Source organism: Dromiciops gliroides, chromosome 4 (assembly GCF_019393635.1).
Source record: "Dromiciops gliroides isolate mDroGli1 chromosome 4, mDroGli1.pri, whole genome shotgun sequence".
NCBI classification, from domain to species: Eukaryota; Metazoa; Chordata; class Mammalia; order Microbiotheria; family Microbiotheriidae; genus Dromiciops; species Dromiciops gliroides.
Genome location: NC_057864.1, coordinates 296,204,557 through 296,219,663, shown reverse-complemented (window position 1 = coordinate 296,219,663; position 15,107 = coordinate 296,204,557). Strand labels below are relative to the sequence as shown.

Below are 15,107 nucleotides of genomic sequence, written 5' to 3'. Positions count from 1 at the left end.
TGAATCTACTCCAGGTAACCTCTAGGTCTCTCCTTGAGTATCCTTCTCCTAATATGACTAAGTAAATTTGAATGATGTACAAGTACCTCATTTTGTTCTAATATCAAACTTAAACTACCAGAGGACTGATCTTAGGCCCAGTCTACAGCACTGGTCTGTATCTGTATAACTTGTAGAAAAGGATCTTCTTGGCTATGTCAGACCACAACAGAAGGGAAATGAACAAATTATCTTTAGAAAATGAATAGCCTCATTGACTGCTGTAGTGTGATTAGACCTCTTGTGGCATGTTTATTATTCAAAGGAAAATATTCCCAAAGGAGAAGGAACAGATGCTATGATTTACCTTTTATAATATATGCAAATTATTTTGGAAAGCATGTCTTTGTGTCTCCTTTCATCATAATTGAAAGGCATGTGCACAAAGCACTTATTTCTAAAACCATTTTTATGCCTGCCATTGGCATCAACTTCCCCTTTTCTCATTTTCATGATTATATTTACCTGTAATTATTTTAATTTCTTAAATAGGGCTTTACAGGAAAAGATGGTGCAATGGGACCCAGAGGACCCCCTGGACCACCGGTAAGTAGGATCACATCAGGCCTAAAATGACTTTGTACAATGTTTGGAGAACCTTGCCTAGTAGAGATTTCTCTTATGCAATGTGGCACATTTCTCCTATATAGTGTGGCACAAACCAAAACTATATAAAAAGTCAAATTTAGTGTAAAAAATGCCTGTGTGAAGGGTCTACTAAAATGACATTAATTTCAGATTCAATAGATGATTCAGACTTTTAAAATATACAAAAACTTTTAACTTTCAGAAAAAGAGATATTTAGATTTTTTGTTGTATAATATCTAATCTCTAGGTTTAGAATTTGAGATGGAAAGAGAAGCCAAAACTTTGATTAATGTCCTTTTAGTGTTCATAATTCATATAAAATGGACTCAAACATACCAGATATATTTAGCATTTTACTAGAAAAATGTCTTTTAAATGTCCTTATTTGATTTATAAGGTATGTTCTTCTATGCAAATGGCATTTATTTTGGAAGGATGTTTTACTTCCTACTAATATTTATGATGATTGAATTCAGCAAAAATCAATTACAACTGTTAGGAAAAAATGCACAAAACCTTTGAATTAGAAATCTTGTAGTTTATTCTTTTCTATTCTAAGTAAACCGCAATTAAGTCAACCTGGACTGAGAAGAATCTTTCCAGAGAAAGATGAAGAATATTTTGGGGTGTTTGTTCTAGAAAATATGAAAATGTTAAAAATTGTACCAGGGGCAGCTAGGTGGCGCAGTGTATAGAGCACTGGCCCTGGAGTCTGGAGTACCTGAGTTCAAATCCAACTTCAGACACTTAACACTTATTAGCTGTGTGACCTTGGGCAAGTCACTTAACCCTAATTGCCTCACTTAAAAAAAAAAGAAAAAAAAAGTTGTACCAAATGAGGTTTAATTGGTAGGATCATAGCATCATAAATTCAGAGCTAAAATATACCTAAGAGGCCATTTAGCCAACTTTTTGTGTTTTGATATCATCTAATGAAGAGATTTAATATGTATAGTGATCCTGCATTCTTCATAAACTCAAATTTACAAAATTGATGAAGTAGGACATTTATTTGCTTTGTGTAATTTAAAACTTGTAATTTAGAGAAATTGAAGGCTGCAGTACCTGATGTGTTATATGGCTGCACCTACTGGTAATGAGCAATATTGCAGCCCATTTATGCTAGGCATAGTAAATCCAAATCAAAAGAAAAGGAAATTTCTGGTTGTTGTGAATGTGAAGTCGGTGCATCATCAGCCATAGGAAAAATTCTCATGGTGTAGATGGAATTAGGAATGAATTATGTGTAAGGGAAGCTTAGGAATTAGGAAGGTGTGGCAAAGAAAAAAAAAATAAGCTACTAGATAGGGATTGTCCCTAACTCCTAAATAACTTAGGACTGAAGCCCTATCAGAGTACCCAGTGTATTTTGAGGTTGACCCCCTTTTGAATCATTTCCTCACTAAAAGTTTTCAACTCTGTGCATTAGGAGTTTCTTTTTTTAACTTAGAAGAACAGATACTTTTTTAAAAATGGAAATGAGTAGGGAAAAAAAAGAACTTAGTTTAGAGAAATTCATTTTATGGCCAAATTGGCTAGAAATACTCTATTCTACAAACCAAGGGAAAGTGTAGCTATCTAAAACAATATCATTTCAAAACAGCACTATCCAGAACAGAAAGCATGAAGTCATTCTGTGCTTCTCCTATTATCTTACAGTACTGTTTTATTCCTATTCTATATGTAGTCATGTGCACTTAATCTATTAGTTTATTTTACATGGGGTTGTTATTTGCTCATCATAACACTCCATTTTTTCTTTTATTTTAGGGCAGTCCAGGATCTCCAGGAGTCACAGGTCCAAGTGGAAAACCAGGAAAACCGGGAGACCATGGGAGACCAGTAAGATAATAGCCCAAATGTTTAGAATCAATCCATTATGAATTCTGATAATAAGAATTATTGGCTAGGCTTTGAAATATTTATCCTATCTGCTTCATTGTAAGAAACACATGTTTAAACCCACAGACTTAATTTGCAACCGTTTCATTTCTAAAGTATCTCTGTGAGTGGTTACACATATTCTCGGATGGAAATTGTGGTCTTTGGTTTTCATTAAAAGGAGAGTGGTTTGTGTGTGTGTGTGTGTGTGTGTGTGTGTGTGTGTGTGTGTGTGTGTGTGTGTGTGTATGCCAACACACATATTTCTCCACTGTATAAACACCAAGAGCTAGCTCAGCAGAACGAGTCTTTCTACTTAAGACAGCATGCTTCTGAAGACAGTAAAAGACTAGATAGTGATAAAGGGCCCACCAATCTTTGCAAATTTCAAGTCTATGACAGAAGCATTTCAAAGGTATAAGTTTAAGTCATTTCAAGGGCTATATATAGTCATTGCTGTTTATCATTAGGTTGGAATTTGTTTTCCTATTTCATAAATACTTACTTTGGAAGACTGTTGCCAGGAGTAAAGAATTTACATACTTCTATTATTTCACTTTTATGTACTATCATCTATTGGACATTATATTGTATTTTCCTAGCTCCCACCTAATTTTTTCTCCCTTGCTAGACATTTGTTTTGACGGACTAATTGGACATTTTCCTCTGTGTTTTAGAACAAATATCTTCATTCTTAATCTTGAGGTTCGCATGGGACCTGCCAAGTTCAGTAATATATGCAAAGGGGACCAATTCTTCTCAATAGACTGATCAATACCATCTTTGTCTGCAAATGTGGTATCTACAAAAGGTGTTGTTTCATAGAACTGAATTGCCATACCTATACCAAAGAATCAGAGATCTTATTATTTATTCTGCCAAATTACTCCTTGATTAAATCAATTACTTATTATAGCAACTTATTCTAAAAATATAAGAATTATTAAAGCAAATATTAGCAACACGGCATTGTCTATAATGGTCTGGCAGTGGAGTCAGAAAAGCCTGGGCTTAATTCCTGCCCTTGACACATATTGGTTATATGATTATGGTCAAGTATTTAATTTAACAATGCCCCAGGGGGCAGCTAGGTGGCACAGTGGATAAGCACCGGCTCTGGATTCAGGAGGACCTGAGTTCAAATCCGGCCTCAGACACTTGACACTTAATAGCTGTGTGACCCTGGACAAGTCACTTAACCCTATTGTCCCGCCAAAAAACCCCATAACCCCCCCAAAAAAACCCCAAAACAATGCCCCAGACAACTTTCCAAGAGTATAAATTATGGAGGAATTGCTGATCTTCATCAGTGGAGGGAGTTTCCATGGTAGAAACTTCCTCCACTGATGAATTCTTAGGTAAGAACCAAAAAAAAATATATAGTATCATACCAATTTCAAAGCTGAGAAAATGAAGCTTTCCTCCTAAATTTTGTAATGCTACTCACTGTCCAGATTGGCCATAAGTGCTCAGTGTTAGATTAACTTTATTTTGTTTGTTTGTTTTTTGTGGGGCAATGAGGGTTAAGTGACTTGCCCAGGGTCACACAGCTAGTACGTGTCAAGTGTCTGAGGTCAGATTTGAAATCAGGTCCTCCTGAATCCAGGGCCAGTGCTTTATCTACTGTACCACCTAGCTGCCCCTAGATTAACTTTACAGAATGTGATTTTATTATCATGATGAGGTTATGTTTAATATTTTGCCATGTTAATATAGGATTAAGCATGTGTAGTAATAATGGAAAGATTGCTGAGTAAGTTAGAAGACTGTATTTAAACTCATCAGTAGTTTTTAACAACAGATCATATCAGGACATTAACCATTATAATCAAAAGCCCATTAAGTCTTTCTGCTTAATTCACAAATTTTGTTCACTTTTACTGTGATCTAGAGAGAATAATATTATGCAATTCTATTATTGGGGCTAAAACATTAAAGGACATATTTGCTGCTTATCTTAGGCCATAGTGACTTGTGAGCACAAAACTGATTTTTTAATTAAAATTTTAAATTAAAAAATTAAAACTTAAAAGACCCAAATCTTGGAGGTGGTTCTAATCAATCTTCATTCTTCATTGATCAATAACTGGAGAAGTTCATAAAGACAATCTAGTCCAAGTCCCTCAACTTAAAAATAAATTTAGGCAGGGGTAGCTAGGTGGCACAGTGGATAAAGCACTGGCCCTGGATTCAGCAGGATCTGAGTTCAAAGCCAGCCTCAGACATTTGACACTTACTAGCTGTGTGACCCTGGGCAAGTCACTTAACCCTCATTGCCCTGCTCCCCCCCAAATTAGGCAAAGAGATTTTCCTAAGGACAGGGTGGGATTTGAACCCAGGACCCCTGACTCTAAATACAGTACTCTTTCTATTATATCATGCAGCTTTGCCTACATAAGGGTTAGTGATGTTTATAAAAGTCTAGTGCCTTAGAGGAGTAAGGAAAGAAGGATTGAGGAAGGGAGAGCAGCTCTCCAGGTCTGTGGAGTAGAATCTCTCCTAGAGATATCATATACTATTTTTCATATTTTTCTTTCCCATCTTTCCAAGGGCCAAAGCAGGGTGAGTGAGGAGAGGGACATAATTAGGACAACAAGGCCAAAGGAGAGAGTCAAGAGGACTTGATTCTTGATTCTTTTATCTTTGCCTTCCTACCACTGTTTCAGCATTTGTAATAATGGTTCCTTGCTATTCTTAATGAGTCAAGGCCCAATTCGGTGCAAAAACATAGTAGATTTCTCTGTGCAAGACCGTCAACTGTGGCATAAGAAGGATGTGCAAGATAGAATTCAGGTTTACTTATTTCATTTAAAAGATTGTTTGTATCCCCCTTGTATTCATGGGATCAGCTTTAGGTACCCATTTTTACTGACAATTGCCAAGGAGGAAGAACTCTGCTTCTCCACATTGAGGTAATCAGAGTGACAAAGTGACTCAGAGACATAGCATGAGATTGGACCAGAGGCATATGTAGGCACTGTAACAATGTCAGATGTTGAGGAGTTTCCAAAAACGATGATATTCAATTTGGAGTCATAACCTAAGTGGAAAGAAATACTTTTCCCTTTTCTGGCTGGCTAGGATATTCTCGATCTTGAAGGAAGACTTTGACATAATGATCTATGCTTTAGTTAAAGCAACTTGGATTCCGGGGGTGTGCTTCCTTGGCACTACAACTCTAGCAAACATTTACCACCACATTTCAAAGCCCTAGCAGGCCTTGTAACAATCAATTAGTCGCACTTCTCTCAGTCATTCCATGCTTGATTTTGAGAAGCTCTCACCCCCAGTCAGAGAGCCTGAGTGTTGGTTCTGTGTCATCCCCAACCACCATTTTCTGGGACCTAGATTTCTAGCAATAATTGCTGGCGCCCTGGAGATAAACTCCTCAAGAGCAGAGACCAGAGCTTCTCATGATGGTATAAAAATCCTCTGCCAGTGCCTACTATACCTCATGCAGGGTCATGCATATAGGAGAAAATTAAATACATTTTGATAGCTAAATATATATCTCATCATCCTGCTCTTTTTCCATAAAAGTGTTATTCCTTGCTTACTGGGCACTGAATTGTTTTTCTAGTAGTGCTGATGATCCTTTCTGAATGATCCACCTTCTCTTATTAAGCTCTCTTTATGACTAAGGCATGAATGACAGATGTTTGGGTTAAAGGTATAATCCATGAATATGGAAGAGAGCAAAGATAATTGTGCCTTACGGGGGTTGAGCCTGTGACTTTTGCTTCTTGGTATACTAATGAACTATAGGATAGATAGTATACACACACACACAGACCGTTATAGGATCATATAATCATAGATTGAAAGCAAAAATGGACACAAGAGGCCATCTCATTCAAGCCCCTCCTTTCATAGATGAGGGCATTAAGAGTGAGAGAGAAAGAGATAGGGAGCAGCTAGGTGGCACAGTGGATACAGCACCCTGGATTCAGGAGGACCAGAGTTCAAATCCAACCTCAGACACTTGACACTTACTAGCTGCGTGGCCCTGGGCAAGTCACTTAGCCCCAATTATCTCACACACAAAAAAAAAGAGTGAGAGAGATGAAGTGACTTGACTAAGGTTATATTCAGGGAGAAAACAAGACATTTGAACCCAGGTCCTTTGTCTCCAGTGCTGGGCCTTTTTCCATTGTACTATAAAATGTAACTTTATAAGAATATTCATTAAAATTTCTTTGCCTGGTTGATAGGATGAATAGCATGTAATAAGAAGTGCTCATATAGTCATAGTATTATAGCTTTTACTTCTGTTCATGAAATTCATGAAAACAGTTATATGGAAGATGAAAAAGAAGAGTAAGACCATTCTTTCTAATGCCAAAAGCTCAAAAAAGGAATTATGCTGCTAACATGTTTAGAAGCAATCATGAAAGTTACAAAAGGATAATGTGATCTGGTATGTAGGTCCTAGATTATTTAAGATAAGATCTAGTCTTTTCTCTCCATTCAAAAATTTTTAACGGACCATTTTTTAGAATAATGTGGAATCACCATCATTGCTAACATCTATATGGCACTTTATGGTTCGCAAAGAACTTTATACATATTTAACTCATCTGATCTTGACACCAACCCTGTGAAATACGTGCTATTATTAACCCCATTTTACAGATGAGGAAACTGAAGTGTGGAGAGGTTAAGTGATTTGCTCCAGATCACATGGATAATAAATTTTGGAGGCAGGTTTTAAACTGAGGTCTTTCTGATTCTTTAAGTCCAACACTATCCATTATACCACCTGGCACAGTGGAAAGAACACTGGGATTGCAGTCAGAAGAGCTAGCTTTGAGTCTCAACTAAAGCTTTGTAACTGTTTGTGAGCAAGTTGTTTGCCCTCTCTGATCCTGTTTTATCATCTGTAAAATGGGATAATAAATCACTTGTACTACTTTCCTTCTAAACACATTAGGATAAAATATATTTTCTAACCCTTAAAGTACTATATGGGGGCAGCTAGGTGGTGCAGTGAATAGAGCACCGGCCCTGGAGTCAGGAGTACCTGAGTTCAAATCCGGCCTCAGACACTTAACACTTACTAGCTGTGTAACCCTGGGCAAGTCACTTAACCCCAATTGCCTCACTTAAAAAAAAATACTATATGAAAGGGTAGCATGGCACAGTGAATAAAGAAGGAGTCAGTCGGGGAATCAGAAAACCTTGGGTTTAAGTTCTACACTCAGTAGCATTGACCATATACCCAGGGCAAGTTACTTAACCTCTAGTGCCTCAGCCAACTCTCTAAGGCTCTCTGCGAAGCAGGTAGAAGGAGTTCCTCTATCTGAAGTTTCCTGTGCTAATGAAATAAAATTAACATTTATCTAACACTGTAATATTTTCAAATCACTTTACAAACATTATTTCACTGATCCTCTCTGTGAGGTAGCTGCTATTATCATCCTCATCTTACAGATGAGGTCTTTGATGGTGAGAGAAGTTAAGGGACTTGTCCAAGGTCACACAGCTGGCAAATTTCAGAGGTAGGATTATGAGATCATGTCTTCCTGACTCCAAATCCTGCTTTCTACCTATTGTGCCAGCTGGCTGCCACAGGTCTTATGTGAAATAAAAGTGCTACATAAATGTGAGTTATTATTAAATTGAAATAACTATAAACATTATTTGCTTTAGGGCCCATCTGGATTGAAAGGAGAGAAAGGTGATAGAGTAAGTATTATTTAAAGATTTATTTACACTTATTTAATGTGTAGAACATTGGTGGTCTAAAAGTATAAAAGCACCATGCTAATGATCTCACTTATTTCATTATTAAGGGAGACATTGCTTCCCAGAACATGATGCGTGCAGTTGCAAGACAAGTCTGTGAACAATTGATCAATGGTAAATGAGTGAGAGTGTCCAGTGGGTGTGAAGGGCAGATATGAATAAAGACAATTTCCCTTGTGTTTCTTCCTTAGAGGACCAAGCTTCCATGATTTTTTTTAATGACAATATCTTCTTTCCCATTAAAGGCCAGATGAGCCGGTTCAATCAAATGCTGAACCAGATTCCAAATGATTATCATTCAAACCGCAACCAGCCAGGACCCCCTGGCCCACCAGGCCCACCAGGAAATGCGGGAGCAAGAGGAGAGCCTGGACCTGGAGGGAGGCCAGGGTTCCCAGGCACTCCGGGGCTGCAGGGACCACCTGGGGATCGAGGTGGGTGATGAATGCATTTCTGCTGATTAATCAGGGTAAAGGAAGAAGGCAAAAAGCAAGGCTCCGAGTAGCTTACAGAGGGTTGGAAAGGATTAAACTACATATCCTTCTTTAAACAGAATGTTCTGGAAGTCCTGGCAAAGATACTTTTGCTGATAATCCCATGTCTTAAGACAAAATCTCAGATCACACAGCTATATATCTTAGACTATAGGAGCCTGTTTTCAGGTTAGCTCAGTCAAAGGCAAGTGCTTTTCTGAAAACAATTCTTGTTAACAGGGCAACTCTCTCCTGGAAAATTCATGTAAGAGACATGAATTTTTTAATTGGTGTGTGACCATGAGTAGCTCAAATGACCTCAGGGTAGCATTTTAGCTTCAAGTGCAAGTTCTTCCAATTCAGGACCTGGTGTAGTCCTTGCATTTTTGTTTAAATTGGATTTCATGGTAGATACATATAATTTTTTAAGAAAGGAAACATCTGATTTCAAACATTTCTGAGTAATTACACGGATGCTGAATAGCTATTTTTGTTTTGTTAAGATGGCAGTTATTGTTTTATGTAAAAATTAGATTTTTGTGTAACTGTGGTTATTTTAGTATTGCCTTGGTATATGAGTGTTCCTGAATCTTTTTTTCTTGAGGGGGGCAAGTGGGTAGTAAATTTTAATTTCTTTCATGAAAGGAATACTATACAGAAATCTCAATTCCTGTTTTATACATTTGACATGTTTGTTTAATTCAAAATATTTTCCCTGACTTGTGGCCAGATTTGGTCCTTGGATGTGGGTCTGGGACTACATACAAATGGTCCAGTAAGAATTTGGCCCAAACACTGGACTTCTGTGAAAAATTAGATTTTTTTTTCTCAAAGGAACTAAATTATCTGAACCAAATATTAGCAGTTAAGGTGGAAGATCATTTACCCCTCTTCCATCTCATTCTTAATCTCTTTCATCTTGTAGGATTACCAGGGGAAAAGGGGGAAAGAGGCATTGGATCACAAGGACCTCGAGGTTTGCCTGGACCACCTGGTAGGTTTGCTGCTCCTCAAACATATGAAAGTAACAATAGAATTTCTTGGATCATACTTTCTTAGAGTCACACAAGCCATTCAGTCCCTTTAACACATTGGAGATGGGACTATATGTATTTTATCATGTTTTGCTTAAAGAGCTATTTATGTGGCTAGTTTAGAGTTGGTGTTTTAATGTGTGTGTGTGTATGTGTGTGTGTGTATGTACAGAGGGACAGAGATAAAGAGTGATCTTAAGGGAAGTTTAGTTATATTTTATGAAGTCAAATGAATAAAAGATTTAAGAACCTAATATGTGCAAAGCACTATGATAAATCATTGTATACAATTTTAGCAATGAAGTGATGATACTCAGTAATATGAAGGATTGGCCTTCCCATTTTTAGGTAAATCATATTGACTTTGGTTTGGCATCATGGCCAGAATTATGTTCATAGGATTCATAGATGTAGAGCTCCAAGGACTTCAGAAGTCATCTAGTCCAACCCTCTCATTTTACAGATGAGAAAATTAAGGCAAAGACAGGTTAAGTGGTTTGCTCAAGGTTATACAGGTATGTAATAAGGGGGCCAAGCTATGATTTGAATTCAGATCCTCTACCTCCGGAACAGCTGAGTGGCACAGTGAATAGAGTACCTGGCCTGGAGTCAGGAAGACTCATCTTCATGAGTTCAAATCTGGCCTACTTAGTAGCTATGTGACCCTGGGCCAGTCACTTAACTCTGTTGGCCTCAGTTTCCTCATCTGTAAAATAAGCTGAAGAAGGAAATGGCAGACCACTCCAGTATTTTTGCCAAGAAAACCCCAAATGGGGTCACAAAGAACTGGACATGACTGAAGCGACTGAACAAACCTCTGTCTCCAGACTGTGTTCATTCCATTGCACAATCTGGCATTCCTAGAGAAGATGTTCCCTCTCAAATGCTTGTGCTACCAGCCATAAGATTTCATTCACTGATTCTTCATCAACATCTAGGCTGTAATGATTAATGGTCCCAGTGTTGTTGCCTTCAGCTGACCGAGTTAAACATAATTTTAAAATTATAACATCTATGAAAAGTTTGAAATAAATTGGAGTCTCATTTGGTTCCTCATTATGTTCCTATTCACTGTAATACAATGTAGTCCAAAAACAACATTACCTCATGTATCTTGCAGCCGTTGAAATGGAGAATTATGTACTCCTGAGTAGTTTTAATTACAATCCAATATGGTTGTCTGATAGAGTTGTTTCCCTTGAGATACTCATATCATAAAGAGAAAAAGATCAAACTAGAACATTCATTGATGTTTGTAGTTTGCCCCTAATCTGGCCAAATCAATTTTCTGTGAATAGAGGCCTTAAAATGACCATGTTCTGGGAAGCAACTCTTGATGAGTCATTGGCAAGGAGGTCCCATCACATTTTTGGTTCACTCTGGTGGTTTCATACGGAAATATTTTCTTACCATATACTAGTGTATTGTCTAGACAGTAAAAGTGCCAGATACATTTTCATTAGGCTACTTCAGGAGGGAGGGAGAGGGAGAGGGAGAGGTATATTCATGTAAATTTCAAACTAGGTCCACAAGGAGAATCCAGAATGGGTCCACCAGGATCTACAGGCTCAAGAGGTCCCCCTGGTCCCCCTGGTCGTCCTGGAAATTCAGGTATCCGGGGTCCAATTGGTCCACCTGGATACTGTGATTCATCCCAGTGTGCCAGCATCCCTTACAATGGTCAAGGATACCCAGGTATGTGGTTGTTATTTTAGGAATCTGCAATCAGTTTAATGAGGTAGTAGTCACAGAAATACTAGGATGGCAGGTTAGCTTGATTTAAAGATAACTCAAGATCTGATTCTTTTAGCCATGCAGCTTGATTATGAGAAAGAAAAGTGTTTTCTTTAACTTCCTAGAGGAGTAAGAATTTATTTTACTGTGAGGATTTAAGGGGCCATTTTTTTCTTCTCCCTGTATCCCCCACCCCTCATCCCCTGATCACCAATAACACTAGTCTTTCACAGCACAGGGTTTAAAACATCACAGTTAAGAATTTTTCTTTTCTTTTTTCCCCCTTCTTTTTCTATTGGTAGGAAAAGGGGGCATACTTGTCAGCTCTAATCATAGAATGTCAGGATTATTTATACAAAATTAGTACATGGATTCAGAATTGTTAGTAAAATATCTTATAACCTGATGCAGACAACTGAAAATAATTCACCATCCCACACTACCCATGAGTGAAAGCCAATTATACTATAGGTCCAGATAGGTCCATTATTTTTAAAAAGCAACATGCGTGGGGGTGAGGGGTTGGAGGACTGACCACAAGAGGCAATCATGCCTGGTTTGGGCAGGACAGTTCGACTCAAAAGACATTAAAGGTCAAGTGTGGTTTTGTGAACTTTTTCACTGGTTTGCCTGAAAGCATCTCACAAGTAGTAAAAATGATATAGCTGTTGGATATTGTTTGCCACTACCAAATAGTGCATGACTAGATGAATATCTATATATCTATGTAATAAGTATATATATATATATAAATCCAAATAGTGATAGATCTCAAAAAATGTATTTTTGTACAGTATAATGTTCTAATTTAATTTGATGTCAATGAGAGAAATTAATCTTCTATATGCCTCATTACTGTTGACAAAGAGCAATTCTATAAAAATTATATAGATATATAGATATACTTTAACCATTGTATATTGAGATGAATGAAAGTAGATATGTTAATTTTTTTTGCACAGCAATTCAACTTTTAAAAACTATCATCTTTGACCTGTTTCAGGTTCCGGCTAACAAATTTTCTAAGTCGCCAGTGCTGCTTACAGTTTGAATACATGAAAATCCTGTTTCTGAGATGTTTGCGCACGTGCTTATTAGGAAATGAGTCTGTATGGAAATGTCATCACAGATATGGTTAATGAACCGCGTTGGCATCATAAAAAGGGGAGACTCTATATACTAACTCTTGAATGAGAAAGAAAGGACAGCGGTGTCCACTTATTACTGTTGCATTTCAATCGTAAAGTAGACAACAACTGCAGATGGTAGTTCAAACAAACACAACCAACTGAAGCCTCGTTTCTGAAGGAGGCACATAAAACTACTAACCAGTGGAAGTAACGCCATTTCGAGGAAAACAAACTATTTAACCTGGTCAAAGAGAAATGTCTTCTGTAAATAATAAACTAATTGTGGCTTGTAAATGATTTGTATGGGATCCTGTCACTAAAAACACTTAACATTTCTATAAAAAAGCTTCTGCACCAAAGCCTGCTGCTTGCTGTCTGCCAGAATAACACTGTAGGAAAACTCTTAGTCTCTTGCTTATTAGCAACGTATCTGAGTCAGGGCATGTGCCTTCTTTTGTATATGTAATCTTGTTTGGGTCCTGTAATTGCCATCTTCCATACCAAAGGTTTTTTTGTTTTTGTTTTTGTTTTTGTTTTTTTAAATAACTACTTCTTTTCTGTTTTGCTGTAGTCATTGGTGTTCCTTGACCACCAGCTGTAACTCAATCTGATATGAGGAACAGCACCTGAAAATGATGTGTACTGTATATTAATCCCTGGTGATAGCTAATTTGTACAGTTGTTTTTGACCTCAAGAGTTCAGTGTTTAGATGCCAATCAAACTTCCCCTAACATGGCCAAGTTGTTCTTTTGAACTGATGGTTTCGAATACCATGAATAGCTATTTTGGTACCTACTGAAATACCTGTCCAGGTACTATTACGTTTACAGTGCATTGGGCCCTAGGGCCATGGCCCTCTCCAGGTGTTTTGTGCAATGATTGTATTATAATCTGCTGGATCATAAAAACAACATTAACAAAAAGGTTTCTTGTTAAAGCCTTTTCATTATTTTTATCACCCCCAAATTCTTTGTGAAAATGGAAGTAATCAGAAAACTTAACTTATATATTTATGGTTTTGAAATTAAGACTGGATTAACATGGCGTGGGAGGCTATAGACCTGTTGCTATGCATGTGACTTCCAAATCGTGACTTAACTATAACGTTGAATCGGACAACTATTTTCAACCAGAGCCTTATGTGCCTGAAAGTGGACCCTATCTCCCTGAGCGTGAGCCCTTCATAGTACCAATGGAGCCAGAAACGAGAGCAGATGAGTATGAGGACTATGGAGCTGATATGCCACCAGAAGGATACCCTCCCCAGATGCGCCGGAAAAGATCATTATCGAGGAAACCGAGGAAAATAAGACCATGAAATCCGTCTTTCTTTTCTTGATGCAGGGGGAGGTGGGGTGGGGATGGGTGGGGTGGGCTGGGATGGTGGGATGTTCATTTGGGTCGTGTTCACTTTTGCAGGGCTGACAGAATGTGCCCCTCTTCTGTGATATTTCCTTTTCAGCATTTCCAGATGATGAAACACACCCCCATTACTGTCCAGCACCATGCTTCTGCAGGTTGTGTCATAGGCGGGATGGGATCTGTAGAAATAGGTTTACTTTTGAAATGCTTGTAAAATACTTTGCTTTGCAGATACTGGTTTGAATTTGATGTTTAGCTAGCCCAGTGCAGCAATGAAAATGAAAAAAAAAAAATCAAGTCTCCAAGCTTGTAGCTGCTACAGAGTTGGGGAGGGCAGTCTTGATTTTAGTCCTTTTTCTTGGGCTGTTTCCCCTTCCAAATGCTTATCTACAATTTAGTCACTTCACAATTCATGTTACTGCCCTAATAAAAACAAAACAAAACAAAACAAAACAAAAAGCCACTCCATTGCCATTATTTATCTTATTTTTCTCTCTTCAGTTATATTTTTAGGGCATATACTGCTCTTATACATCTCCTTTACCAACCACAAACCTTAAGCAATGTAGCTGAAACCATTGTATCAACTGGGTGCAGTTTTATAATGCCTTAAATCTCCTTGATTTAGACACATTAACATTTATGCCAAATTGCAGACAATCCTGCAGAGACAGAATTGCATGTTTGTGTTGTATATTTAGTATGGATTTTTTTTCAGAATATAATGTTTCCTAGTTATCAGAAGCAGTTGGAAAATGTTTGCAAGACTATGGAAATAGAATTGCTGCTTTTATATTTTAACTGCAAATTGTGAATTTCACTGCCTTATATTATTTATTTCTGAAACAAAAGAGGCATTTTTCAATAAAACTACTGAAAATTTGACATGGTCTGTTGATTCTTGGATGGGATCTTCTTAATTCTTCATAATAGTACTGCCACAAATAGATTGTAGTCCTTGGAAATGGCTAGAAATTCCTTTTGCTCCTCTTACATTTTAAATTATGTTAATATTTTTAGAGCTTTTATGCTATGGCTCAGTCAAATAAAGTGAGAGCTATGAATACCAAATGAAACAAAAACAAAAACAAAAAAACCACCAAGAGATTCCAAAGGCTT

The 15,107-nt window shown here is 37.5% G+C and overlaps 1 protein-coding gene across 1 annotated transcript in view; it reads left to right on the top strand.

Annotated features, from left to right (window-relative positions):
- The window catches only part of COL12A1 (collagen type XII alpha 1 chain), a 155,637-nt gene extending 141,672 nt beyond the window's left edge, over window positions 1-13,965 (top strand). Inside the window, exons 59-66 of the mRNA XM_043999289.1 lie at window positions 532-585; window positions 2,399-2,470; window positions 8,159-8,194; window positions 8,302-8,368; window positions 8,500-8,688; window positions 9,653-9,721; window positions 11,286-11,456; window positions 13,760-13,965. Of these exons, the coding sequence (XP_043855224.1) occupies window positions 532-585; window positions 2,399-2,470; window positions 8,159-8,194; window positions 8,302-8,368; window positions 8,500-8,688; window positions 9,653-9,721; window positions 11,286-11,456; window positions 13,760-13,944 (843 nt within the window). The 3' untranslated portion in view covers window positions 13,945-13,965. The remainder of the gene's footprint in view (window positions 1-531; window positions 586-2,398; window positions 2,471-8,158; window positions 8,195-8,301; window positions 8,369-8,499; window positions 8,689-9,652; window positions 9,722-11,285; window positions 11,457-13,759) is intronic.
- The last annotated feature ends 1,142 nt before the right edge of the window (window positions 13,966-15,107 follow it).